The sequence below is a fragment of the Perognathus longimembris genome, chromosome 23 (genome assembly GCF_023159225.1).
Source record: "Perognathus longimembris pacificus isolate PPM17 chromosome 23, ASM2315922v1, whole genome shotgun sequence".
Taxonomy (NCBI): Eukaryota; Metazoa; Chordata; class Mammalia; order Rodentia; family Heteromyidae; genus Perognathus; species Perognathus longimembris.
The window spans coordinates 6,220,802-6,247,727 of record NC_063183.1 but is presented as its reverse complement, the minus strand read 5'-3'; the positions used below and the strand labels follow the sequence as shown (position 1 = coordinate 6,247,727).

Here is a 26,926-nt window from a genome sequence, read left to right as displayed (position 1 = left end):
TCTACTGCTTGAGCCACAGCTCTACTTCCAGCTTTTTGTTAGTTAAGTGGAGATGGGAGTCTCATGAACTTTCCTGCATCATACCATGATCCTTAGCTCTTAGCTTCCTGAGTAGCTAGGATTACAGGCATGAGACACCAGCACCTGGCTCCTACAACACTGTATTTTATTTCACTTTTTTTTTTTGGTGGTGCTTGAGGAGGACCCCAGGGCCTTGCACATCCTAGATAAGAGCTCCACCACTCAGCAGCCCCCCCCCCAGCCCCTCTTCCCACAGCCACTAGCACTATCTTATCACCAGTGAAGGTGCCGTGTAGCACCATCTCTCCTAGTTCATGCACTTGGGGAAGCAGTCACAGCTTCTTGAACCATCTTCTCTCAAGCCAGAGGGAACCATCAGAATGATTCTAGACTCTGACATCATAGAGCCCCAACTTGGAACAGGATTGGAGGGGTCATGAGGCTGTGGCAATGGGTGTCCTTGTGGGTGTGGCTGGCCGGGCTGGGTACCATAGGCACAGGTGGGAAGCCAACGGAAGGGCACCAGGAAGGAAGAGGTGGGGTTGAGGGGCAATAGCCCCTAGGGATTGGGAGCCCAGTCCTAGAGCTTTCTCATTTCCCTCCACCCTCCTTGCTAGTCCTCCACACCCCACCAGCTGTCCTGTTGGCTTGGGGACAGGGTCTTCAGGGCTTTTGTCACAGACTTTGCTCTGGTCCTCCTAGCACCCAGCCAGAAGAGGAGCGAGACTATAGCCCCAGGAGCCGACTCGCCACTCTTCCTAGATAGAGTTGATTTCTTTGATTATCCAGACTCGGACCAAGCCAGCCTGCTGGCTGTGGCCCAGATTATTGGAGAGAAACCAGTCATCTTTGTTAAGACAGGTATGAGCCAGTTGAAGAACACCACCTCCCTCCAGGCCAGCCCTCTGGAGGGGGGCAGTGCATGAACCCTGCTTGTCTGACAGATTCAGGCCCTGGGCTCTTTCATCACATCCTGGTGACTATCCTGGTGGTGGCTTTCTTGTTTCTCCTGTTCCAGTTCTGCACCCACATGTAAGGCACCAGTGACCCTGGTTCCCAGCACCCCCCCCCCCCGCCCTCCACAACCTTCCCAAAATTCCGTGTGTAACACACCCCTCTGATTCTCCCATAGGAACTTCCAGAAAGGAGCTTAGGACTGGGAGAGGAGCCCTGAACATTCACACTATGTTTTCTGGGACACCCCCACCCCCAGCCTCTCTGGCTGATAAATAAAGGTCCTAACTTTCACCTCTTCTTGCTAGTAATAGACTGGCTGGGATGGGTGGGTTCCCACCCTCTCCATTCCCCAGCCATCCCCCCAACCCCTTCTCAGCCCCCCAAAGCAGACATGGAGACCTTGGTGGCGTTCACGCAGATCGTCTTTATTAGCGGTCTGGGTCTGTAAAGTACCTCCCAGGGCCCCCGGAACCCCAGACTAGAGGAAGCCTTGAGAGGTCGGTAGCACCAGGGACAAGCCAGGGCCCCGAGGGTGAGGTGCGTGCGCAGCCTGGTGGGAGGGGGCGGGGCAACCCTCATCTGCCCCTGGGGGTTGGGTGCTCAGCACTGGGAAGGCCAAGGGGGCGGGGCAGCAGCCACATCCCCGCCCCCAACCCCTACAGATTAGTGTGATATGGGCGAAGAATAAATAAAATAAATAAGATTCCTCAGGCTGGCCTCCCCAGAGAGAAGCCATAGGGGGCAACTGCCCTAATGCAGCCCATGGGGCGGGGGGGGGGGGGGTTGAGTTAGGGTTACCTCTCCTCCCAGGTGATGGGGGCAGAGGAGGGGCTTGCAGCAGAGTGGCCCACACCCATATCTTTTGACTCCTGGTCCCCTTCAGTCCCTGTGGTCTCCCCCTGGCGCTCCAGCCCTCAGAGAGAATGGACACCCTCTGCCTTTTTTTTTTTTTTTTCTTGGATCCCCAGCACAAGGTGCGCAGGAGGCTCTCAGCCTCAGCCTGGGGGTACTGTGGGGAGAAGAGCTCCCCCACCACTTCCTGCCTTCTGTCACCTGTTCTCAGCCCCTGAGGGAAGGTGTTTCCCCCCCCTCTCCACTTTCAGAGTCCACCTGTCAGCCTTGGGGCTGTCAAGGTGAGAGGCCCTGGCTCCCACCCCACCCCCTGTCAGTCCCAGAGCCCTCTCTCCATGGGGTGTGGTGTGGAGAGTACCCAGCCCCCCCCCCCTCAGTCCTGGGTCTGACAGGGTGAGGGTGGTGGGGAGCCTCGGGGTCGGAAGAGGCGGCAGGCCCCACGGCAGATGAGGAAGAACCAGTAGAGCTGGGGAGCGAGGAGCAGAGCGGCGCCCAGGTTGACGTGGGCTGGGATGGCCAGTGGCACGGCGAGCAGGGGCAGGCCAGCATGGCGCCCATAGGCCCAGTACAGGTAAGGGAAGAGCAGCACCCGGCAGCACAGGAAGCTGAGCAGCATGAGGGCCCCGTTGACTTTGTGCAACAGCGTGTGCTGCTGCTTGTACTACAAATGGAACAGACAGAATGGGGTGGGAGGGTGGGGTGGGCCCGTCTGCCCAAGGCCTCTGTCCTCCCCACCCCCAAGTCCAGGCTCTTTTCTCCTAAGGGATTCACTCACCTGGATAAGGATCTTGCCAAGACAGACAAAGGGAGTGCTGACCTCCGCCATCAGCATACAGCCCAGGAAGAAATCGCCTTTGCCCTGTCTCCACACCTTAGGAGAAAGAAGATGGTGAGGGGGACCTTTGCCCAAATTCTCCACCCCCCCCCTTTTTTTGCCAGTCCTGGGGCTTGAACTCAGGGCCTGGACACTGTCCTTGAGCTGCTTTTGCTCAAGGCTAGCGCTCTACCACTTGAGCCACAGCCCCACTTCTGGCTTTTTCTGTGTATGTGGTGCTGAGGAATCGAACCCAGGGCTTCCTGCATGCAAGGCAAGCACTCTACCGCTAAGCCACCTTCCCAGCCTCCCTTCTTTCACTTAATCCTGAAGACATTGGGCCCAGCTGGTGCTCAGGACCCTACCGCTGTCCCCTCACCAGCCGCTGGCTGGGCTGGTAGGCGATGGAGCACCAACTCTCTGCCACCCAACTCTGGGAGGACTCAAGGAGGACTCACCACAGACAGCGGGAAGCACACCAGCACCATGGCAGCATGATGGAGCACCATGAGGAACTCCTTGTGCAGGTAGCCGCGCACCACAGCCCAGGTGCTGCCGGGAGCTCGGGCCGCCCCATCGTCCCCTCCGTGCCCTTTGACCTGGTGCTTGTGCCAGTGGCACAGGAACATGGCGTAGATGTCGTAGATGAAGTAGGGCACAGCAAACTGCGTGTAGGCAGAGGAGAGCCAGTGCCTGTTGGGCAGAAAGAGAGATAGAGCTGGGCACCAGTGGCTCACGTCTGTAATCCTAGCGACTCAGGAGGCTGAGATCTGAGGACCGCAGTTCAAAGCCAGCCTGGGTAGGGAAGTCCCTGTGAGGCTCTTATCTCCAGTTAACCACTCATAAACCAGAAGTGGTGCTGTGGCTCAAAGTGGTAGAGTGCTAGCCTTGAGCAAAAAAGCTCAGGGACAGCCCTCAAGTCCCATGACTGAGAAGAGAGAGAGAAAGGCGGGGGGGGGGGGGGGGGGGAGGGAATCAAGGGGAAGAGGAAGCATGCAACTCCCAAGTGAGCAGCTCCAGCCACATGAGCAAGATCTCCAGGGATCTCCCTGCAGAACCTTGAGACAGAAGTGAGTCTCAAGTTACAGATGCTGGAACTGAAGAGGGGGGAAGAGAGACCTGTCCAAGGTCACACAGTCATGAAGCCAGTGAGCGGTAAGGCTGGGACTCAGGCCAGATAGACCTCAGAGTCCACCTCTCTCTCTTTCTGTCCCCAATCTGTCTTTCTGTAATAATGGAAGGGGGTGGGGAGAGACCACAGAATACCTACAGGTCAAAAAGCAGAGACTGAACCCAGCTCAAGCCAGAAGCAGACACTCAAGGTTACAGCACGCAGCCGTTGAAGAGGCCCAACACTAAGTATCTGCCTGCCCTATCCAAGCACCCACATTAATATCTACATCTTCAGCCAGGCACTAGTGGCTCATGCCTGTCATCCTAACTACTCAGAAGGCTGAGTTCCAAAGGATTGCAGTTCCAAGTCAGCTTGGGCAGAAAGCATTTGTGAGACTCTTAGCTCTAAAGTAACTAGCAAGATGCAGGACTGGGGGCATGGCTCAAGTGGTAGGGCACCAGCTGAGCAAGCAAGCTGAATGATCAAGTATGAGTCCTTGAGTTCCAGTTTAAAAACAAAAAGAAAAAACAGACTTTACATGGCTAAACTGGTTTGGTCCTCCTCAAACCTTATAAAAGTTAGGTGTGGTATTGATCCCCATGGCACAGATAAGAAAACTGAGTCATGGAGAGGCTAGACAATATGGCTGTCCCTAAAAGGTTGAAGAGATGGGCCCAGTGTGGGTGGCTCATATCTATAATCCCAGCCCCTTGACAGACAGAGATTGAGAGGACAATGGTTTGAGGCCAACCTGGGCAAAAGTGAGTGAGATTCCATCTCAACAAATAAGCCAAGGATAATGGAAGCTGGGCATGATAGCACACATCCACAATCCCAGTTCCATGGTATTGGTGGGAAGATCTTTGTCCAGGTTGGCCCTGGACACCAAACTACCTAAAATATTTAAAGCACAAACACTGGCAGAATTGCTCAATTGGTAGAGCACCTTCCTAGCAAGTATGAGGCCCTGAGTTCAAACTCCAATGCTGACAAACATTTTATATATCATCAGAGCCAGACCTAATTGGCAAAACAGAGGTGCTGCTCCTGCTGATGGCCAACCATCTCCTGTTTCTTCATGTCCAGCCAAGCATTAAGGAGAGAATGCTGAGCAAAAACCTGCTGAGAAGGGAGAAGTTCTACAAGACTTTGTGAGTAAACAGAAAAGCACATGAATATGCAGCATTGCATTTTTCCCTCCTGAGTCAGCACCTCAGCACTTTCTCTGAAATACTGGGGGCTTGAAACAGGGCTGAGGTAGGGGTGGGAAGTCAGAAAGGCAGGCCTGGGGTCCCAATGCTGGTGGCTCCCACCTGTAATCCCAGCTGCTCAGGAGGCTGAACTCTAAGGATCAACAAAGCCAGCTGGGGCAGACCAATCTGAGACCCTTATCTCTAATTAACCACACGCAAAAAAGAACCCCAAAAACCCAACAGAAATGGAGCTGTGGCTCAAGTAGTAGAGCACTAGCCTTGAGGAAAAAAAAAAAAGGATAGTGTCCAAGCCCTCAGTTCAAGCCTTAGGACCAGCACACGCGTCCTGCCTAGGATATTGGAGGAAGAATGTAAAGTCAGCCACACTCTGAAGAAACAGCTAAGGCCTCATGTGAGGAGCTGCTGAGGGAGGTGGGAAATCTGGGCTTGAGGACAGCTCGAGGTGTGGCAAGCAGGCTGGCCAGCAAGGAACAAGCAGCCCTCCTCTTTATTGAATTTCCAGGAACCCATGGTTGCAGTGGCCTGGGGCATAGGATGGGGGAGTTGGCAGGGGAGAGAGGCAGCTGGCTAGGGAAAAAAGGCAGCAATACTCCAGAAAGGAAATAGAAAAGTTATAAGCAGGGTAGAGACCCAGAGACCCAGGCAGCAGACAGAATGGGAGAAGGGGACCCTTAGGATTGGAACAATCAAAAAAGGACCCCAAGCCCTGGGCTGCCACAAGAAGCATTTTATCCCAGCCCCGCCCACCAGCAATTAGGTGCTCAGAAGCAGGAACAGCTGTTGCCCTGGGATTAACCCGGATCCTCCCACCTACCTGAGGATTAAAGTGGGGGGGGGGGGCAGACTTGGAGTGGGGAATAGAGACAACAGCCAGAAGGTGACCTCTGGGTAAGAAGGTGTGAGGTGATGCTGGAAGCTAGGCTCATCTGGGACATGGTGGGAAAGGCTGGGGAGAAGTCAAGTAGCTGGTCTCTAGTAGGCTCGCACCTGTCATCCTAGCTACTCAAGAGGCTGAAATCTGAAGATCATGGTTCAAAGCCAGCCTGGGCAGGAAGGCCTGTGAGACTTTTATCTCCAATGAAACCACCAAAAGGCTGGAAGTGGAACTGTGGCTCATGTGGCTCCATATGACTTTGAGCAAAATGACTCAGGGACAGGGCTCGGGCTCTGAGTTCAAGTCCTTGTTTTGATGCAAAAAGTAAATGAATAAAATAAAATAGAGAAAGCCAAATAATCAGGTAAGGTCTGAAGAGTTAAATATCTTTATGAATGAGCAAAGAACTGTTCCAGGCATCAACTCATTTGCTCCCTGTAGCAGTCTTTCAGGGCAGACCTGCCTCATTTCACAATGGAGGGAATTTATTAGCTACCGAAAAAAAACTGGGGCCAATAGGAAAAAAAGGGGGGGGGCACCTGGAGATCAGGGTCACCCTGGCCATATTCCCTGAGCCTCAAAAAACACTGAAGAAGGAAAAGCAAAACCAAAACCTAAGAATGAGAAGAGGACATCCTGGGCAGAGGCACAAGCATCGCCCAGCAGCCTGTGGACAGCTAGATCAGGCTGGTCAGCACCATGGACAGGGCCAATAGCTGCTCCTCCTCCTCCTCCTCCTCCTCCTCCTCCTCCTCCTCCTCCCCTCCTTCTGCCCCACCTCTCAGGCCTGGGCCTTTTTGGCAAGGATTAGGCACTGCAGCATCTGCCTTTGCCAATTTTTGGCCTCTTCACCCTTCTCCCTCCTCCGCTGCCTGACCCTTAGTGGCTCAGTGTCATCTCTCTCTCCTCCCCTATGCATGGAGCTGGGCTAGACATCTGAATTCTGGGAGGTACTGGTGGGTGAGCCAAGATAGGAGGGGGCATCCCACTAGGGTACTGGCTAAGAAATGGGGTCTGAGAGGTGTGAGAGCAGGAGGAGCCCCAAGGAGAGGTGACACTCAGAAGCTGCGACAATACAAGAGGTCCGGGACAAGAGGTCTGGGACTTCAACCAGGAGCTCCTTTGAGATTTCACTTTGATTCCACCCCCCCTTCCCATACACAGGCCATCCTGCTCCCCCTGGCTCTGACCTTTAAGAACCGGATGGGATAAATTTATCCCTTGGTGTTGAGTTGCAGTGGTTATAAGAAGTTGCTGAAGCCCAAGTGAAGGGCTAAGGGACCACTGACAGTTCCCTGAAGATCTGGGTACTGCGGGGGACATGGGCAGAGGCTAGTGCCAAGACACTTACTGGTCATCAATGATGTGTTTGCAGGAGGTGGACACGATGTAGCCAGCTGTGGACGCCATGATAGCTTGGACAGAGGACACTAGCCTAAGAGAGACAGAGAAAAGAGTGACACAAGGCACAAAAGTCTATGCCTGGCTTTCTCCTCGGCAAGTCTGGAAACCTGGTCCCAGCACCATTCCCAGCTCACCCTTCTCCCAGGGGCCTGGCTTGGTCACCACCACCGCCATCACCACCACACCACGACCTCATTCGCCCCAGTGCTCCTGCCCAGCTCAGTTTGGGAGCCCTGGGTGGCCTTCCTTTCAGGACATCAGGGAGGTCATCCTGAGGTGAGCCAGGCCTCTCCCTGGAGAAGGATGGAGGGGACAGCTAAGAGGGCAAAAGGAGTCCCGAGCAGCTCTTGGACCACTGGGTCACCCACTCTCCATGCTAATTGTCACCCTAGCCCCTCATTCACCCACTGGGACCTCAGTTTTTCCCTGGTGCTGGCCCTGGTCCTGTGGTGGCGGGGACATATACCATATACTGCTCTGTGCCTCGTATCCTCCCCCATGCCAGCCCTTGCCCTGCCCCCCCAATCTTATAAGAATGTTGTCACCACATGCTGGCCTGTTTTAGTGGATGTTGGGGTGAACGGGGAGGGGAGAGGAAGCACAGCAGTCTGTAGTAGTGGAGCAGGCACCTGGTTTGGAATGAGATTTCCCAGGAAGATAAGGCCCCCCCAGTGGGAAGGAAGCTGGAGATAAAGCCCTCAGACGCCCCCTGGGGCTGAGAGGGCCAGGAGGTCCCCAGGAAAGCCGGCAGATCAGGAGAGGGGCTGAGGGAAGGGCGGCCGGTTACCTGGCAGAGACGATGACGGCGTCGGGCTCCTCCCAGCGCAGCTGGGGCAGCCGCTGGAGAGTGTTCTTGGAGAGGAGAAAGAGTCCGGGGAACACCACCCCCCCAGCCACCATCGGGGCCAGCATGGTGGCTCCGGACTCCCCGGGGCGGGGAGATCAAGCGGGATGGAGAAGGGACCAGGGACACGGAGCTGAAGGGAGTTGGAGGTGAAGAAAGGACTCCAAGCCAGAGGAGGAGGAAGAAAGAGGAAGGGGCACAAAGGGGACAGGGCGGGGACAGGAGGGGGACAGGAGAGCCGGACCCTAAGCAGGGAGAAGAGCCACTTGGAGGAGACTAGGAGGGAGGGCTGGCTGGGCCAGGCTGGGCCGGGCCGGGAGCGGGAGGATGGAATGGGGGAGCAGGAGAAAGCGGGTGAGAGGCGACCAGGAGAGGACTTGAGGAGAGGACCGACAGGGAGAGGGGACAGGAGGAGGATGCAGCGGGGGGAGGGGCGGGAGGGCGGCAGCACGGCAGGTGGGGGGGCTTACGTGGAGAGGCTGGGAGGGCCTGAGGAGGCGGGGTGGGGGAGCCGCTGGTGCCAGCCCTGGGAGGAGGGAGGTAGGGAGGGAGGAGAGGAGGAAGCCGGAGGAGCGGCTGGACGGGTGGTCAGCAGTCAGCGCTGCCCTCCCGCCACCACCGCCTTCCCTCGCGGCCACCACAGTCGCCACTGCCCAGCGTGGACACTTGCACATGGCATCCTAGCGAGTGGGTGCCCAGCCCCCTGCCCCCTGTGGGGGGGAGGGGGAGGGGAGGCTGCCAGCTTCGGGGAGGAGGGGAGGGAAAGGGGGGGGGAAACGAAGGCACCGACCAGACACGGAGGAACTGGACCTGCAGCAGGCTTCTCCCATGCAGCTCTGAGCACAGCAGCGGCTGCGACAGAGATGGGGGGGGGGGGGGAGCAGGGGAAAAGGGAGGGGGAGGCTCTTAAAGAGACAGCAGCTGCAGCACAAGGGGGGTTGCTGGAGACAAGGGTGAAGGGAGAAAAGAAGGCTCTTCTCTTGGGAAAGGAGGTGACCTCCCTGGGGATCCCCAGGTCAGCGGGGAGGGGATTCTGTATCCCCCAGATGGGCCTGAGATGAGACAGGCCTGGCGTTTCCTTTTCTGACAATGCCACCCAATAGGAGCCTCTTCCATGCAGGCCTGGCATTACAGCTTAGGGCCCTCCGCCCCAGCCTGGGGGCTCCCCCAGGGAAGAGAGCCTCAGGAAGCACACCTGCTTCCCCTGAATGAAGCTTTGAAGAGAAAGGATGGGAGCCCAAACATCTCACACCTGCTGTCCCTCAAGACCCAGGCCCTCTTCCCCACCCCCATCCCCACCCAGAGAGACAGTGAGGGAAACTCATGATGCTCTGAACATGCAACCCAGACTTGGCTTCCATAGGTCCAGGTCCTCCCCTGACCACTTTACAGAGCCAGGCAGAGGGGCCTGGCCCTTTGTGACTGGTCAGGGAAGGGTCCTGAGCCATGGGTGACATTGTTCTCCTGGGTCACAAAGTTGATAGAAGGTAAGATTCCCCAGGCAGCAGAGAGGTAATACAAAGGCTTGAAAAAGGCATAAAACACAGTCCCCAAAGAAAATCTACCTGGAGCTTGAGCAGGCTCCTTTTTTTCTTTCTTTTTTTTTTGGGGGGGGGGGGTGTCATGGGACTTGAACTCAGGGCCTGGGCACTGTCCCTGAGCCTCTTTGTGCTCAAGGCTAGTGCTCTACCACTTTGAGCCACAGTGCCACTTCTGTTTTTTGAGTGGTTAATTGGAGATAAAAGTCTCACAGGGATCCTTCCGCCTAGGCAGGCGATCTTTGAACCAAGATCCTCATATCTCAACTTCCTGAGTAGCTAATGACACTAGTGGCCAGCTCCTGGCTCCTTTTCCTCTGCCACTTCACATAACAGCTTTGCTTCAGTCCCCTCATTCACCCACCAGGAAACTCAGGCCAGTGTCACACCAACAATCAGGAGCCTGGCTCAGCTCTGAGATGGTACATCTCACCCTGTTTCTATGGCCTTCCTGAACCCCATCTGTGTGTCCTGAACCCAACTGTCGTACAGACCACAATACAGAGCCTGATGTCCAAACTGTCCTGTGCTCTCCTGGCTGGCCCTGAGATTCCCCCTCTGTAACCAACTCTGCCATTGGCCTTCCCAGCCTAAAGCCCACTCATTCTCTTTCCTCTCTACAGCCCCACAGCTGTGATTTGCAGTTTCATGCTGCCCTCTGGTGGCAAGATACTGGAAAGACCCAGAAAAGAATAGCCAGAAATAATTACAGACCTGACTTCCTAGCCTCAGGGCTGAACGAAAAAGAGACCCCAATCTCCTGAGTTCAGGTGATGGAGAAAAATTAACAGGTTTAGGAAACAAAAACGGTGAGATATCAAAGCTATGAATGTTGGTTAAAGTGAAATTCCACACCCATGTTTGTTTGGTGATTGATTGGAGATAAGAGTCAAGAGTCTCACTGACTGCCAGCGTTGGCTTTGAACTGCGATCCTCAGATCTCAGCCTCCTGAATAGCTAGTTACAGGCATGAGCCACTAGCACCCAGTTCTTTGCAGGAATTTTCAATCCCTCTCTTACAGACTTTCATTCGCATTACCCTCACATCACATGTCCTCGAAGAAAAGAAGCTGGTGTTATTTTTAAACTCCTCTCCACAGAATATCCAAGTTCAAGGACGCGAAAGTTTCAAGACTTGACTCTTAAACTTACCTTACCCCCCTCCCTGCCCCCATGTCCGCTACCGGCTCCCCCCCGTAATGAATTCCCCCAGGAAGATACCTTCACCCTATCTACTTACTTTGATGCCACCAAAACAGCCTCTTGTGTCCCCATCTTCAGGCTGGTATGGTTCTGCAGGCTCCAACGGATGGTTGCAAAACACAGTGGGAAGAAGATGCAACCTAGTACAAACAGCAGGAGCATACCTGTCTGAAGGAGAGAAGGGAAAAGATGACCATGATCACCTCAACACAACATCCTGCAGAACTTTTCCTCTTAGCCTCCTTCATCTCTAAGCATACACGGGCCTATGAGATCCAATCACCTATCACTGTTAAAGGCTGGCAAAAATGAATGCAGCAGCTCATGCTTGTAATCCTACCCACTCAGGACATTAAGATATGAGGATCGGGGGCTGGGGATATGGCCTAGTGGCAAGAGCGCTTGCCTCGTATACATGAAGCCCTGGGTTCGATTCCCCAGCACCACATATACAGAAAATGGCCAGAAGTGGCGCTGTGGCTCAAGTGGCAGAGTGCTAGCCTTGAGCAAAAAGAAGCCAGGGACAGTGCTCAGACCCTGAGTCCAAGGCCCAGGACTGGCAAAAAAAAAAAAAAAAAAAAAATGAGGATCGGGCTGGGAATATGGATGGCCTAGTGGCAAGAGAGCTTGCCTCATATGCATGAAGTCCTGGGTTCAATTCCCCAGCACCACATATATACAAAACAGCCAGAAGTGGCACTGTGGCTCAAGTGGCAGAGTGCTAGCCTTGAGCAAAGAGAAGCCAGGGACAGTGCTCAGGCCCTGAGTTCAAGGCCCAGGACTAGCAAAAAAAAAAAAAAAAGATATGAGGATCGTGGTTCAAAGCCAACTCAGGCAGGAAAGCCCATGAGACTCTTATCTACCCTACTCTGGGTAGTTTCACTTGAGAGTTAAGTGGAGAAAATGTATATAAATGACCTCCTACAATGTTCAAGCTGCTATCATTTCAAGCACCCACAGGACGGACACACACACTGAGCTATCCTTTTGTAAATTCTTGCATTTGGACATTAGTGCAATCATATACCATCAGTCCCCTCTTGAGGCTCAGAGTGGTCAATGACTTGTCCTAGAACACACAGTAAGTGGCAGAGCTACTGGAGAGGAGACAGGAGGAAAGGAGACAAGGGGAAGGCGAGGAGAAAGAAGGATGAGGCACAGTGCCCCTCCAGTACCCAAGGATGGTTTTCCTATAGACCTGTGGCTTACCCTGGAATGTAGAATTCAGAAGGGAAAAAAGCTCCCCTGCCAGGAGCCGGGGAAGATCAGGCCCAAGTTTCATTGGAATCTGGACTCTCTCTTACATTTCTTTCTTTCCTTGTCAATTTCTTCTTGTTTCAGACAAAATAGTCCAAGATTGCATAGGCTTGTCTGAGAAATAAAGGATTAAGGGGAGACCATAGAGAATTATGACAAGGCTTTGTTGTTTTGTAGCACTGTGTGTGTGTGTGTGGGGGTGTTGTGCCAGTCCTAGGGCTTGAACTCAGGGCCCTGAGTGCTGTCCCTTTGCTTTCCCCCCCACTCAAGGCTTGTGCTCTACCACTTGAGCCACAGCTCTATTGCCAGCTTTTTGCTGGTTAATTGGACATAAGGTCTCACAGACTTTCCTACCCGAACTGGTTTTGAACCACGATTCTCAGATCTCAGCTTCCTGAATAGCTAGATGACAGGTGGGAGCCACCAGTGCCCAGATAGCAAGTGGTTTTGTTTTCTCTTTTGCCCCACCTAACCTACTGTTAGCCATGTTTGTACATTTCCTGGGTGTCAAGTACTGCAGTCCTCCCTAAGTCCTCCCAGAGAGATTACATTGGCTAACTCTGCAGACAGCTGAGGGAACTGAGGCAGAGAGGTAGTATTGGCTTGCCCAAGGCCATCCAGATTAGTAGCTGGGCTATGAGCCTAGTAGCCTGAACTACAGTATGGGCTTTTAATCTTGTCCTCTAAAAGGAAGTAATTTTTAGAATACCAAGCAAGGTGCTGGTGGTACATGCCTGTAATCCTAGCTACTCAGGAGGCTGAGATTTGAGGATCCTGGTTTGAAGCCAGCTTAAGCAGGAATATCTGTGAGACTCTCGTCTCCAATTAACCAAAAAGCTAGAAGTGGGGCTGTGGCTCAAGTGGTAAAGTGCCAGCTTTGAGTGCAAAAAGCTCAAGGATAGCACCCCTGAATTCAAGCCTCACCACTGGCATTGGAAAAAGAAAAGGAAGGAAGAAAATAAAACATCATTTGTAAATAATCAAGCAACAAAAATTGTGTAAAATAAAAAGGTGAATAAGGATGCATATGTTGGAAGTAGTTTGGGTTTTTTTTTCCCTGTATGAAAATAGAACAGAGGTTGGAAATGTGGTAAACTGATTGCCTAGCATGCATGAAGCCCTGGGTTCGATTCCTCAGTACCACATAAACAGAAAAGGCAGAAAGTGGTGCTGTGGCTCAAGTGGTAGAGTGCTAGCCTTGAGCAAAAAGAAGCCAGGGCAGTGCTCAGGCCCTGAGTCCAAGCCCCAGGACCAGCACAAAAAAAAAAAAGGCTAGCTTGAGACTCTTCGATTAACCACCAAAAAGCCAAAAGTGGAGCTGTGGCTCAAGTAATATGAGTGAAAAAGCCAAGTGAGAGCCTGAAGACTTGAGTTCAAGTACCAGAACATGTACGCACAGGTGCACTCACAGGTGTGGGGGAGGGGAGTGGTATGGAGACAGTGATGGAGAAGCCCCAGAACCTGTGTACAGAGACACACACACACACACACACACACACACACACACACACACACACTCCACATATGTAAAATAAGGAGACTCATTATAATATCTTATCAGTCACTATGGGCTGCCTTAGATCTCAGTTAAAGAAAGATAAGGTGTGCAAGCTAGAAAGGTGTGAAAGAGAGCCTGGCAGCAAAATAATGGAACTGAAAAGATAATGTGTGTGTGTGTGTGTGTGTGTGTGTGTGTGTGTGTGTGTGTGTTTTGCTGAACTGGTATGCCATCTGAAATAACCCCCCAAGCCGGGTGCTGGTGGCTCCCACCTGTAAGCCTACCTACTCGGGAGGCTGAGATCTGAGGATCAAGGTTCAAAACCATTTGGGGTAGGAAAGTCTGTGAGACTTTATGTCCAATTAGCCAGCAAAAAGTTGGCAGTGGAGCTATGGCTCAAGTGGTAAAGCACCAGCCTTGAGTAGAAAAAAAAAAAACAAGCTCAGGGACAGCACTCGGGCCCTGAGTTCAAGTTTCACAACCAACAAAAATAAATAATAGTGAAGAGAACCCCCTGGGGACTGGGAATATATGGCCTGGTGGTAAAGTGTTCGCCTCCTATAAATGAAGCCCTGGGTTCGATTCCTCAGCATCACATATATAGAAAATGGCCAGAAGTGTTGCTGTGGCTCGAGTGGCAGAGTGCTAGCCTTGAGCAAAAAGAAGCCAGTGACAGTGCTCAGGCCCTGAGTCCACGCCCCAGGACTGGCAACAAAAACAAAACAAATAAACAGAAAAGAACCCCCTGAATGGGAAGTCCTACACTCTCTCAGCACCTTCATTGGGTATTCTAGAAAGTACTTGGTCATGCCCTGGAGAGATAGAGCCACCACCAGCCAAGTCCGAGCCTGGGAGCTCAGCCAGAAAGCACACAGAGGGTGGTGTGGGCGGGGGCGCGCGTGACTTCCCTCCCTGGGCCTGGCTCACCAGGTGTCCTTGGGGACTTGTCAGCAGGTGACCCCGGGCCTGGACGTTACCGTTTCCTGTGGCTTCAGGTTCGGCTGTGCAGAGGCCGCCGTGGTGTTCATCCTCTGGACCTGGGCGCTAGCTCCTCGGAGCGACCGCTGGGCAGCAGTGATAGCATCGCAGGCTGTGAATAAGTGACCAGTGAGCAGCCAGGAGTGGCTGCTCCCCCACCTGACACCCACACAAGGGTCCGATTCCCCCCACCCGCGCCCGGCTGAGTGTCCTGGCCAGGGCGCCGGGCATTTATTATTTAGTACTTTTGTTTGCACCTGTCCCTGGTGAGCTACAGTTCCCAAGGATTCGGTTCTGAACACCAAATAAAGGTGAGGGCTTGCAACCGGTGAGATGAGGCAGACAACTCAGGGGCTAGGCCCTTTATTTTCCCAGGGTCTGGCTGTGTGATCCTTTTTTTCTTTTTCTGCCAGTCCTGAGGCTTGAATTCAGAGCTTGGGCACTGTCCTTGAGCTTCTTTTTTGCTCAAGGCTAGCACTCTACCACTTGAGCCACAGAGCCACTTCAGGCTTTTTCTGTGTATGTGGTACTGAGTACTCAAACCCAGGGCTTCATGCATACTAGGCAAGTTCTCTACCACTGAAACAACTTCCCAGCCCTGGCTGTGTGATCTTGACCAAGAGGTTCTTTCAGAACCTCTCTGAGCCTCTGTCACATATTAGAAAAGTCCCATTGTTTGAGCCTGAATTTTGGTTCTTCCACTCACTAGCCAAGAACCATGCCCAACTCTTCTGAGCCTCCAGATGCTTATCTATCAATAGGATAATAGTAGGACTCTGTGTGTGTGTGTGAGAGAGAGAGAGACAGAGAGAGAGAGGAGGAGAGAGAGAGAGAGAGGAGGAGGAGGAGGAGGAGGAGGAGGAGGAGGAGGAGGAGGAGGAGGAGGAGGAGGAGAGAGAGAGAGAGAGAGAGAGAAGTGCTGAGGCTTGAATTCAGGGCCCCTGGGTACTGTCCTTTAGCTTTTTTTCACTCGACTGGTGCTTTACCACTTGGCCTAAACTGCTACTTTTGGCTTTTGTGTGATTTAATTGGAGATAAGAGTCTCATGGACTTTGCTGCCCAGGTTGGCTTTGAACTGTGATCCTTAGATCTCAGCTTCCTAAGTAGCCACCGCAGTTGGGCTAGAACTTTACAAAGTTCTACCTGGTGATTCAAGAGGTCAGTGTTTCAATACTGGTGTTCACTTTGGGATTCATGAATGATTGTTTTCTTCTTTGTTTTCTGTGGGGCAGGGGATTAATCCAGGGCCTTGTGCATGCTAGGGAGGCACTCTACCACTGAGCCATACTCCCCTCCCATGTTTCTTTATTTATTTATTTTAGACAGGGCCTCACTAGTAGCCCAGGCTGGCCTCAAACTCATGATCCTCCAGCCTCAGCTTCTAAGTGCTGGGATCACAGGTCTGGAGTACCAGGCACCAGCGCAGCTTTTTTGTTTCCCCTGGGTTGATGACCTACGCACAAACCTTTCATTTTTCATAATAAAGAACTTGGTAAACCTTTTCTTCATCTCTAGGTGACAATATTGTCTGACAACCTCAGGAGGGGCTGCAGCTATTAGATCAAAATCAGAACTACCTAGTTCCTTTCCCACACTCAAGCCTCATCCCAGAACCACTCAGTTTTCTTTCCTCTCTCCCTCCTCCTTTTCCTCCTCTTCTTCTCTGAATCCCTGAGCCCTCCTATGTCTCCTATCCCTCACCCAGCTCACACTCCAGAGTAGTTACTCCTTTTCTCCCCATTCTAGGGGCAGTGCTTACATGACCTACAACCTATACTCCTGACATCTCCAGTTCTGGAGAGGGAGGAGAGGGAGGCCCGGGAAGTCGTGAGCGCCATCCTCCCACCGCTGTTAGGACTTGGGCAGAAGTGAGGCCTTGGCACAGTGAGATTCATACATCACCCATCCTATTGCCTTCCTGGCAGCAAGCAGACCTGCATACTATGGGAGCCAATAGTAGGAACAGAGCACCATCAGCAGAGTCTGACCACTGCAGACCATGGAGATGTTGGGGCCCCTTGCCAAGGCTGATGGTTCTCTGTTGGCAGGGCTGAAGAGAGGGAGACAGGGTCTATTCCCAGAAGCCTTTTCTGGGGCTGAGATGGGAATGGCCTCATTCTTAAGACTCTCAGAAAAGTAGACAAGCTGAATATAGTGGCTCACATCTTTAATCCCAGCTTCTCAGGAAGCAGAGGTTTGGGAGGCTTGAGGCTGGCCCTGGCCAAAAAAAAAAAAAAAAAAAAAAAAAAAGTTAGATATTTCACTTTGACTAACAAGCCAGGTAGTGTGTACCTGTCATTCCAACCCCTTGGGAAGCTTGAAGCTAGGATCCATGTGTCCAGGCTGACTCTGGGCAACAATGTTGGGACGCTAACCTGAAAAATAACTAGAGCAAAAAGCACTGGGGGTGAAATGGCTCAAGTGGTAGAACACTTGCCTAGCAAGCAGAAGGCTCTGAGGTCAAATTCTAGCACCACACCCACAAAGACAGACCCAAGGAAACAATCTGTCCCTGGTTTTGAATCAACAGTGGTGACATTTGGGGACAGCTAGGCTCCTGTTTTCTGGGTTGAAAACCCCCTCTGAGAATCTAGGAGCAGCTAAAGAGAGGGCTGGGATCTCTTGGTGTGGTTGAAATGGAAGGCAAGATTCATAATCCAGGGAAATCAGGCTCTGGCAACTTCTGTGGGTGCCTCGCAGCGTGAGAAAACTCCAGGGACTGCAGCTGTGGCAAGGTGCAAGGGGGTGGAGAACACAAAGAGGGGCACCTCACCCTTGTGCAAAGGGGGAACTGCCCCCAGAGCGGGGGGAACAAGGACGACTGCACTCAGAGAATATGAATCGGTTCCCTTAGGGTCCCCAAGGTTACACAGAGCTGAGTAAGTAGGAGCCAGAGGCCGATGTGGAGAGTACACAGGCTTGTGATGAAGCTGAAGAGTAGCACCTATCCAGGCCTGTGGGTGGGCAGCACCATCTTGGACAGTAAGAGCCACAGGGGCAGAATGAGCACAGACTGGAGGGATGGTGGAGTTTATCAGGGGAGGGAGGGAAATTGTAAAGGTCCCCTGCACTGACTTACAAACCTTCAGTGGGTCCTGTTAGGTGGAGCCCTGATGAAGGGACTGGTCCCTAAATGTTAGTTTTATAAATGTATTATCTGACCTCTTTCCTTCAGTTTCATGCCAGAAACTGGAAGGCAGGAAATTCACCTTAAACTTAAACCCTACTAGCGGGGTGTGCAGTTGAATGAACAAATGGGAAGTAGGCAGGGCTCAGAGTGGGCCAGTGAACCTGGGCTTTATCCTGGAGTCAGTGTGAAGCCTTTGGGCATGAGGGGGGTAGGATTAAAGTTGGAAAGGGACAAGAAGCCAGCCTTGGGCAGGAAGATCCCAGAGGACTCTTATCTCCAAGAAACCACCAGAAAACCAGAAGTGGGGCTGTGGTTCAAAGTGGTAAGGAGCTAGCCTTGAGCCAAAGAGCTCAGGGACAGCGCCCAGGCCCTGAGTTCAAGCCCAGCGCCCAAAAAGAAAAAGAAAAGGAAAACGAAAAGGAACAAGATCTACATGCTGTGGGTGGAGGAAATCGTTGTAAGTGATGGGAAGGCTGGGGAGGGGGCGGAGGGCAAAAGGAAAAATGGAGAGGTGTGAGCTCAGGTTGGAAAAAAATAAGGGTAATTCCATAGAATTAACAGATTCGCTTTGGTGCTTTTGTTTTGTTTGTTTGTTTGTTTGTTTTTTTATAAAATCCCTGTGAGGTGAGCCGTCCATCCTTTTGCAGAGGCGGCGATGGGCTCAGCGAGGCTCGCAGCAGCCGGCGCCGCGGCTCGGGGGCCCCCCCGCCCCGCCGGGCCCCCCAGGGCCCGAGGTGCCTCCGCCGACACCCGGCACCTGCAGAGGACGGGGATCGAGCCGGCGATGGCGAGGACTCGCTGGTTCCGGCCCGGTGGTGGCGGGACGGCCCGGAGGACGGCGAGGACGATGGAACCCGCGGCCGCGGCGATCCGGCGGCGGGAGACGCCGGGCGGGAAGGGCGCGCTGGGTCCCCGCGGCCGCCGTAGCGCGGCGCCGCGGTCGCCATGGCAACGGCGGGAAGCGGCGCCGGGCTCCGGGGCGGTGCTGGCGCGGCGGCCGGTTGGACCCCGCGTGGCGCGGAAACCTGCGGACCGCCCGCGGCCCCGAGGGTGCGGACGGCCGGCGGACGGGTGTGGGGACCGTGGGGGGGCAGGCGGGCTCCGCGCCGCGGGGACCCCCGAGCGAGGCGCCGCCCTCCGACGCCCGACCCGCCCCCGAGGTCCCACCCACCCGCGGCCATCGCGGGGCCTCGAGTCCCGCCGTCGGGGGGGGGGGGGGGGGAAAGGGAAGCGGGGAATGGGCGCCCGGGACGCCCGGCCCCCCCCTCAGCCCTGAGCCCACCTCCTTCTCTCCCCAGCAGCTCCCGGACGGCAGGCGCTGCCCCGCCCCATGGACGTGAGTCCCAGCGGACCCTCCCACGCCCGTGCCCCGCGCGGGCCCGGCTCCGCCCGGGCGGGGGAGGGGAGGGCGTCCGGCCCGGCTGCGGGACGGGCCCGCGCGGGACGGACGGCCCGGGGGACCGCATATCCCCGTCCAGAGAAGGGGTTTACTGAGTAATCAGGGGGACAAAGGCATTGTGGGATTGTGGGCAGGGCAAAGCCGAAGTGGCGGGGGGGGGGGGGGGGAGGGTTGTGTGTGTGTGTTTGTGTGTGTGTGACTTAGGAGGGAGAGTGTGTGTGTGTGTGTGTGAGTGTGACTGTGACTTAGGAGGGAGAGTCTGTGGGAGGCAGAGAGGCACCGGCAGGGCTAGACTGAAGAATTGGCCCTGAGTCACTGGAAGCCTCTGAGCACTGAGGGATTGGAAGGGTGGAGGGAGGGAGAGAGGGATGCACAGGAAGCTGATACGGAAAAAGACAAACCAGCAAATTAGGATGGGCGGGGCAGGGGCGGGGGTGGGGGTGGGGAAGAGTGTCAGGTAATGTGGGCTGAGGGAAGTTAAAGCCCTGGTATGGGGAGTCAGGCACAAGAACTCTGTTTGGAGAAGCATTCTGAAAAGAAGAGCTGTAAGTTGTAAGCCTTGGAAGGTTCTAGAATGACCAACCAGTACTTCTTGATAGTAAAATGAAGATGGAGGGAGGAAGCACGTTTGGGGGATAAGATGATGGGACTCGGTGGTGTCATCCTGTTGACCCTCCCCCTCACACCCCAAGCCACCTCTGTGTCCCTCCTGTTATTCCTGAGTCACCCCTTCCTCCTCCGCTTGTCCAGGTCTCTAGCTCTTGGAACCCAGCCCCGGCCTCTGTCAGCAGCCCTCCCTTGCTGCTTCCCATCCCTGCCATTGTCTTCATCGCTGTGGGCATCTACTTACTGCTCCTGGGCCTGGTGCTGCTGACCAGGCACTGCCTGCTGGTGAGGGGCCTGGTGGGGAGTACAGGGTGGGCTCTGGGGTCCGGAACTGATCAGTCTGCCCCCTCACCTACAGGCTTTTATCCCGAGACACCTCTGCTGTTAATCCCCACATATATCTGGTCCTAGTCACCCCTTCTTCTGCCCCTTTCTCCAAAGCCAGCCTTTTTAAAATTTCTGTTTTTTGCTGGGGCTAGAACTCAGGGCCCAGTTGCTGTCCCTGGGCTCCTATTGCTCAAGGGGAGCACTCTGCCACCTGAGCCACAGCACTACTTCTGGCTTTTTCTGTGATTAATTGGAGTTAAGGTCCCATGGACTTAACTGCCTGGACTGGCTTCAAACTGTAATCATCAGATCTCAGCCTTCAGAGTAGCTAGGATTATAGGCATGAGCCACCGACTCCTGGCAACAAAAGCCAGTCTCTCTCCCTACCTCCTGCCTGGTCCAAATCCTGAGTGCTGTCATCTCCTAGGCCCAGGGTTGCTGCACCGACTGCAGCTTCAACTGCAAGAAGCAAGGTGCCTCTGAACCCCAGGATTGCTGCTGGACCTGTGCAGAAGCCTGCGACTTCCCTCTCCCCAGTCCAGCCCATTACTTGGATGCCTGCTGCCCCCAGCCCAGTGAAACTGTGAGTGCCATTCATACCCTTGTGCCACAGAGCCCTGGTCTGAGTATGATCTGTGTCTTCATTTTCTCTTTCCAACCTTTTTATTACAGAGTACCAACTCTGCACCAAGCATGGCTCCAGAGTCATGTGGAGTCAGCATGAACAACATCCGGCTTTTTTGCTGGTTCACTAGAGATGAGTCTCACAGAAGCTGGGAATGTAGCTTCGTGGTAGGGTGCTTGCCTAGCATTCATGAAGCCCTGGGTTCAATTCCTCAGTACCACGTACACATAAAAAACCGGAAGTGGTAATAGGGCCCAAATGGTAGAGAGCAGCAAAAGCAACTCAGGGACAACTGAGCAAAAGCAGCTCAGGGACAGTGCTCAGACCCTGAGTTCAAGCCCTAGGACTGGCAAAAAAAAAAAAAAAAAAAGTCTCACGGACTTTCTTGCCCTGGCTAGCTTCTCACAACAGTCCTCAGTTCTCAGCTTCTTGAGTAGCTAGGATTACAGGTGTGCGCCACTGGTACCTGGCTAACCCTCAATATTGGCTGCAATAAATATTCAGGGAGACAAAAATGGGGCCCTTTCTGCATTTGTGGGTTTAAAGATGTTCAGTGTGATCTGCCACCTTTCAGACAATGATTGGGGCTCACAGATTTAGACTGCAAAGCACTCTTGCTCTTAGAGTGATGACTTTCCCAGGAGGGACATGGCGAGAACAGATTAATCCCCAAACTCATAACTTGGCCTGAAAATCCCTGGCAGATTTTTTAAGTTTCAAAATAAATTTGGGTAAGGAGCTTTTCTCTCATAAATTTCTGGTTCCCTAGGGGTAGTCAGCAGAGGGGCTCCAGGGGTTAGGGTTCATGGGCAAAGAGGAAAAATATGGAGAACTTGGGCCTGGTGTTGGAGGCTCCCGCCTGTAATCCTAGCTACTCAGAAAGCTGAGAGCTGAGGCTCACAGTTCAAAGCCAGCCTGGGAAGGAAAGTCCATGAGATCTTATCTCCAATGAACCACCAGAAAACCAGAAGTAGCACTGTTGCTCAAAGTGGTAAAGCGCTAGCCTTGAGCAAAAGAGCTCAAGGACAGCACCCAGGCCCTGAGTTCAAGCTCCACGACCATGTAAAAACTCCAGTTGGAGCTGCTCTGTTACCGAATTCCCGTTTTCCCGAGGACACTGTCCTGTCCCTGTCTGTCCACACAAAGGGAATAGCCTGGTCATTTCCTCCTTAGGAGAGGATGGACTGAGGTGACTGTAGAGGGTCAAAGTTTTCCACCTGCTGGTTCAGGAATTTCCCAATCTGTAGTTTTCAGGGTCTGACCTTACCAGTTTCTGCTGGAACAGGAAGGAATCTGGAAGGGTTCTGGAATAGCCAGGAGCAGGTCTGTGACTCTGTCCTTGAGCTGTCTTTCCTGAAACTACATTGAAGTCTCTGTGTTCTCCTTTCCTTATAGTAACAATAAGAACCACAAAGGTAACAAATCTCTTGCCTGTTTGATACCTGTAGACACTAAGGCTCACAGATACTTCAGTAACTTGCCAGGGGTCATTGGAACTGGGCCAGCCAGACCACAAACCCAGGCTTCTCATTGCCTCTTGGGGAGAAGCCTGCATGCTGTGCTGTTTTGTGGTGAGGGTTGAATCCCTTCATTTTCCCACTCCCACCACCACATATGTAAGGAGTCACTGCTGACTCTGGGCTGGACCCTGGGACTTGACCACAGACCAGATTCTATGTCTCTCGGGATTTCCTTGGATAGAGAGATAGATAGGCTGTTGCTGTAGAGTGGGAGAAAGATCAGCTGTCCTGGAGCTCTACCTGTGTGTGATCAGAAGCAGATAAGACACTTCAAAAGAAAGCCAGGCCTTCAGGCTCCTCACTTAGTAGATCTGAGGCAGCAACTTTTATTTATTTATTTATTTATTTATTTGCCAATCCTAGGGCTTGGACTCAGGGCCTGAGCACTATCCCTGGCTTTTTTTCTTTCTTCTTTTTTTTTCCCCCTCAAGGCTAGCACTCTACCACTTGAGCCCCAGTGCCCACTTCTGGCCTTTTCTGTGTATGTGGTACTGAGGAATCAAACCCAGGGCTTCATGCATGCTAGGCGAGCACTCTACTACTAAGCCACCTTCCCAGCCCCTGCAACTTTTAAACAAGTTGTCACGTGATCTGATCCACTTGGGTTAAGAACTTCTAAGGGGACTAGAATTATCATGATGAGGCTAGTTGTGTGTGTGTGTGTGTGTGTGTGTGTGTTGGACCTTAGGTTTGGATTTAGGGCCTAGTTGCTCTCCCTGAGCTTTTATGCTAGTACTCTCCCACTTGAGCCACAGCTCCACTTCTGGCTTTTTGGTGAGATAAGAGTCTCTTGGACTTTCCTGCCTGAGCTGGTTTTGAACCATGGTCCTCAAATCTCAGTCTCCTGAGTAGCTCTGATTACAGGCATGAGCCACTGGTGCTGGCTACAGTTCTCTTTCATCTTCCCAATTCCCTACAGTAACTTTGTGAAGCAAGTGTTACATTTGTTCCAGAGGTGATGAAATTGAGGCTCAGAACATGAATTAGCCAAGCTGAGATTTAAACGCAGGTTTTTCCTGGCTGTAGGGCCTGAACTCTAACCAATAAAGATGGTGACACACACACTCTCTCTCTCTCTTTGTCTCCTCTTTCTCTTTCTGTCCTCTGACTTATCTTTTACTGAAGTTTTCTTTAAATAACCAAGTAGTGGAAACTTGATACAAATGTTACTTAGCTGAAAGTAGTAACAATTCTTTTTCTATGGGAAAACTTTCAAAGTGAAAAACTCATTCAGGAGTCTATAGACATGTAAGGGTTAACAGGCTTGTGGAGTTCTCCTTTAATGTACTTAAACAGCAGATTCCTTCCAGAAGCCACTGCTATGAGTCAAGAAATCCATTAGCCTATTATTAATGACTGCATCTAAACCCTTCTGTGGACACAGCCAAGAGATGCTTTTAATACCCTTCTTTTCTGAGGTAAGGGCAGCAGGGCCTCAGCCTCCAGCTCTGCAGAGAACGATAGTGTCGGCCTCTAAAAACCCACAGCATGGGGCTCCCTAGCGATGCCCCCTAACCACTCCCTCATCACCACCAAACAAACCACCTGATCCACTAGGGTTCTTCCTCCCTTCTCTGGCTGTTAGCAATAGCACAGCCAAATTTAGACCCCTTCTTCCCTGGGGCTGTCAGGCCCCTTCCCCTTGCTGGAGCCCCTGGTGACAGCTGATCTCGCCAGTCATCTGACACCGCACCCCGAAACCTCAGCTGTTGGAAAGGTCATTTCCCTATTCCTGGCTTGGCAGGGTCTCTGATTGAGCTGTGTAACTGTGTCACTAGCTCTACTTCTGGCCCCGAGAACCCTGTCTTCTGTCCCACTTCAGCCACTTGGCCTGCCTCCAGTCCATGCCCCTGGCAGTTGCAAATCACTCCCTTCCCAGGGTGGAGGAGCATGCCCTGCAGGGGTTACATCTCCCATTCTGTCTCTAAGGACATGATGTTCCTTCTCCCCAAGAGACAAGCCTGCTTCCTTGGAGCACAGAGCCCTCTTCTGTCTGCCTAAAGAGGGAAAATAATATGCTTAATTTCAAGTGTCCACCTGTGCCTCAGACGCCTGCTTAGCGGAGTCCTCCTGCCAGCTCAGTGGAGAATGAGAGGCTACCTACCCCTACCTCTACCCCTACCCCTCATGCCCATCCCAGATACAACTCTAAAATTTTGTGCCGAGTGTGGTAGTGCACGTGAGAGGCCAGGTCAAGAGGATTGTGTAAGCTACATTGGGATAACCCTGTCTCAAAAGGAACACTAAATTTCTTTAAAATATTTCAAAGGAAACTAGTAAAGTGTTTTTTTTTTTTTGTTTGTTTGTTTTTGTGCCAGTCTTGGGGCTTGAATTCAGGGCCTGAGCACTGTCCCTGGCTTCTTTTTGCTCAAGGCTAGCTCCAGCACTTGAGCCACAGCGCCATTTCCAGCTTTTTCTAGATATGTGGTGCTGAAGAATCGAACCCAGGGCTTCATGTATACGAGGCAAGCACTTTACCACCAGGCCATATTCCCAGCCCCTAAAGTGGGTTTTTTGTTTGTGATACTGGAGTTTGGACTCAGGGCTTCAGGCCTCTTAGGCTGGCACTCTACCACTTGAGCTAGCCTAGAAAGCATTATGTTGGGTGCCAAGGCTCACACCTGTAATCCTAATTACTTAGGAGGCTGAGAGCTGAGGATTCCTGTTGTTAGCTAACCTTGGGCAGGAAAGTTCAGGAGTCTCTTATCTCCAATTAAGCACCAAAAAAGCTGGAAGTGGAGCTGGGTGCTGGAGGCTCACACCTGTAATCCTAGCAATTTAGGAGGCTGAGACCTGAGGACTGAGGTTCAAAGCCAGCCCGGCAGGAAAATCCATGAGACTATTATCTCCCATTAACCACCAGAAAACTGGAAGTGGCACTGTGGCTTAAGTGGTAGGGCTCTAGCCTTGGGCTGAAGAGCTCAGGGACAGAGCCCAGGCCCAGAGTTCATGCCCCACAACCCACCCTCCCCAAAATAATAAATAAAAAGTATTTGGTCTCTCTCTCCCTCTCTCCCTTCTCTCCGGCCATGGATCATCTTGGCCACAGGCCAGCAGTTCGGTAATAAACTTTCTTTCCTGCCTGAAAAAAAAAAGTATTTGGTGCTCAAAAATGAATGACAGGGGGCTGGGGATATAGCCTAGTGGCAAGAGTGCCTGCCTCGGATACACGAGGCCCTAGGTTCGATTCCCCAGCACCACATATACAGAAAACGGCCAGAAGCGGCGCTGTGGCTCAAGTGGCAGAGTGCTAGCCTTGAGCGGGAAGAAGCCAGGGACAGTGCTCAGGCCCTGAGTCCAAGGCCCAGGACTGGCCAAAAAAAAAAAGAATGACAGGCTAGGATAGGTGAAGTGATGGAATGCCTGCCAAAAGGGAGTTCAAACTCCAGTATTGGGAAGCGAAGAGAGAGAGAGAAAGGAAAGAAAGAAAAATAGAAAGGGAGACAGGGAGAGAGGGGAGGAGGAAGGAAGGGAAGGAGAGAGGGAGGGAAGGAAGAAAGTGGAGCTGTGGCTCAAGTGGTAGAGTGCTAGCTTTGAGTGAAAAGCCTAAGGGACAGTGCCTAGGCCCTGAGTTCAAGCCCCAGTACTAGCACACGCGCGCGCGCACGCGCACACACACACACACACAATGATATCCTGCAGATTGTCTCATGCCAAGAACTATGTTCAGGGGGAGGGAGAGGGGAGAATGAGGGAGGAGGTAACAAACAGTACAAGAAATGTATCCAATGCCTAACATATGAAACTGTAACTGCTCTGTATATCAGTTTGACAATAAAAATTTAAAAAAAGAACTATGTTCATAGTTTAGTGATAGGCGGAAGAGCAAATGTACTTCCTGTGTGTTAACTTGATGACACAAGGCTGTGAGGGTGCAGCAGATCCATCCTTGGACACTGGGACCCCCAAGTTGTAGCAGGAACAGGGCCCTTTGCCCCTGGGTTCATGCAGTAAGGAGAGCACCCCTTCACAACAGCTTCTGGCTTCTGAACTCTGTTAATAAGAACATGGCTTGACTTCTCAACAGTACAAGGAACAGATTTTGTTCCCCCAAATAGTGGGTGGCACCCTCTGTTCCACTGAGCAAACCCCCTGGGCTCCTTTCTCCTGTGGAAGGAAAACCAATCCTTCTCTTCTGTCTCCACAGGGTTGGGCTCCTCAGTGCCCTCACTGTTGCCCGCTTTGCGACTGTGCCTGTGCTTGCCAGCTCCCCGACTGCCAGAGCCTCAACTGTCTCTGCTTTGAGATCAAGCTCCGATGAGGACCCAGGACCCCTGGTCTTTGGGGAGTGGTCAGCCCCCAGGATCCACATGCCCCCTTTCCTGAGGGCCATCAGGACATTTCTCTCCAGGCTTCTGGAACTACCAATGGCTTCCCCAGCTCTCCAGGCTGGGAATCGGCAGTGGAAAGCCTGGCCCCTGGAAACCCATGGGTGGCTAGCCTGCAGCTCCTTTGGAGGGCTAGAAGGGAAAGGAACTAGTTCTCTGGCCTGTGCCCCTGACCCCCCTTCCCTCTCCAAGTAAATGATTACAGGTGTGGGTGAGGGCCAGGACACTTCTGACCACGACAGCATTATGGGAGGACCCCGAGGGGCCTTGAGTATCAGGATATAGGGGTGCCCATCTGCACCCTATGTATGGACTCTTGGTTATTTTAGAGGTGAGTGTCTTGTGTTCTGCTCTCCCTCTTAAAACAAAACAAAAACCCCACCAGCCTGCCCAGAGTGGGGAAGGGAGGGGGTTAGCAGAAAT

The 26,926-nt window shown here is 52.8% G+C and overlaps 3 protein-coding genes across 10 annotated transcripts; 2 read left to right on the top strand and 1 right to left on the bottom strand.

Annotated features, from left to right (window-relative positions):
* Positions 1-457: 457 nt before the first annotated feature.
* Positions 458-1,253, top strand: C23H16orf92 (chromosome 23 C16orf92 homolog). Its single transcript, XM_048333110.1, has 4 exons — positions 458-521; positions 724-888; positions 972-1,053; positions 1,154-1,253. Exons 1-4 carry the CDS (start codon positions 458-460, stop codon positions 1,173-1,175), a joined length of 333 nt encoding a protein of 110 aa, XP_048189067.1. The 3' UTR covers positions 1,176-1,253.
* Positions 1,254-1,388: 135 nt separating this feature from the next.
* Positions 1,389-21,563, bottom strand: Tlcd3b (TLC domain containing 3B). 7 transcript variants are annotated; one of them, XM_048332129.1, is made up of 8 exons: positions 21,166-21,563; positions 14,568-14,680; positions 12,045-12,206; positions 10,873-11,003; positions 7,198-7,281; positions 3,103-3,337; positions 2,606-2,701; positions 1,389-2,435 (listed from the first exon to the last, which is right to left on the bottom strand). In XM_048332129.1, the coding sequence occupies exons 4-8, from the start codon at positions 10,995-10,997 to the stop codon at positions 2,028-2,030; spliced, it is 948 nt and encodes a 315-aa protein (XP_048188086.1). In that variant the 5' UTR covers positions 10,998-11,003; positions 12,045-12,206; positions 14,568-14,680; positions 21,166-21,563; the 3' UTR covers positions 1,389-2,027. The 7 variants fall into 7 exon arrangements, with proteins under 7 accessions (XP_048188086.1, XP_048188087.1, XP_048188088.1 ...); XM_048332130.1 differs by lacking the exon at positions 21,166-21,563 and adding an exon at positions 18,456-18,552; XM_048332131.1 differs by lacking the exon at positions 21,166-21,563 and adding an exon at positions 16,732-16,776.
* On the top strand, positions 18,313-26,765 carry LOC125340498 (keratin-associated protein 10-2). 2 transcript variants are annotated; one of them, XM_048332138.1, is made up of 5 exons: positions 18,313-18,322; positions 19,000-19,034; positions 19,848-19,988; positions 20,458-20,613; positions 26,323-26,765. In XM_048332138.1, the coding sequence occupies exons 2-5, from the start codon at positions 19,029-19,031 to the stop codon at positions 26,434-26,436; spliced, it is 417 nt and encodes a 138-aa protein (XP_048188095.1). In that variant the 5' UTR covers positions 18,313-18,322; positions 19,000-19,028; the 3' UTR covers positions 26,437-26,765. The 2 variants fall into 2 exon arrangements, with proteins under 2 accessions (XP_048188095.1, XP_048188094.1); XM_048332137.1 differs by lacking the exon at positions 18,313-18,322 and adding an exon at positions 18,701-18,748.
* The last annotated feature ends 161 nt before the right edge of the window (positions 26,766-26,926 follow it).

Excerpts from the sequence above, each read along its gene's own strand:
- C23H16orf92 (XM_048333110.1), top strand. The coding sequence starts at position 458 with ATGAGGCTGTGGCAATGGGTGTCCTTGTGGGTGTGGCTGGCCGGGCTG. Across the intron at positions 522-723 it reads GCTGGGTACCATAGGCACAG|CACCCAGCCAGAAGAGGAGC; the intron begins GTGGGAAGCCAA and ends TGGTCCTCCTAG. Across the intron at positions 1,054-1,153 it reads TTCCAGTTCTGCACCCACAT|GAACTTCCAGAAAGGAGCTT; the intron begins GTAAGGCACCAG and ends ATTCTCCCATAG.
- Tlcd3b (XM_048332129.1), bottom strand. The coding sequence starts at position 10,997 with ATGCTCCTGCTGTTTGTACTAGGTTGCATCTTCTTCCCACTGTGTTTT. Across the intron at positions 7,282-10,872 it reads GCTGTTTTGGTGGCATCAAA|GCTAGTGTCCTCTGTCCAAG; the intron begins GTAAGTAGATAG and ends TGTCTCTCTTAG. Across the intron at positions 3,338-7,197 it reads AAACACATCATTGATGACCA|GCACTGGCTCTCCTCTGCCT; the intron begins GTAAGTGTCTTG and ends TCTGCCCAACAG.
- LOC125340498 (XM_048332138.1), top strand. Across the intron at positions 19,989-20,457 it reads TGACCAGGCACTGCCTGCTG|GCCCAGGGTTGCTGCACCGA; the intron begins GTGAGGGGCCTG and ends GTCATCTCCTAG. Across the intron at positions 20,614-26,322 it reads GCCCCCAGCCCAGTGAAACT|GGTTGGGCTCCTCAGTGCCC; the intron begins GTGAGTGCCATT and ends CTGTCTCCACAG.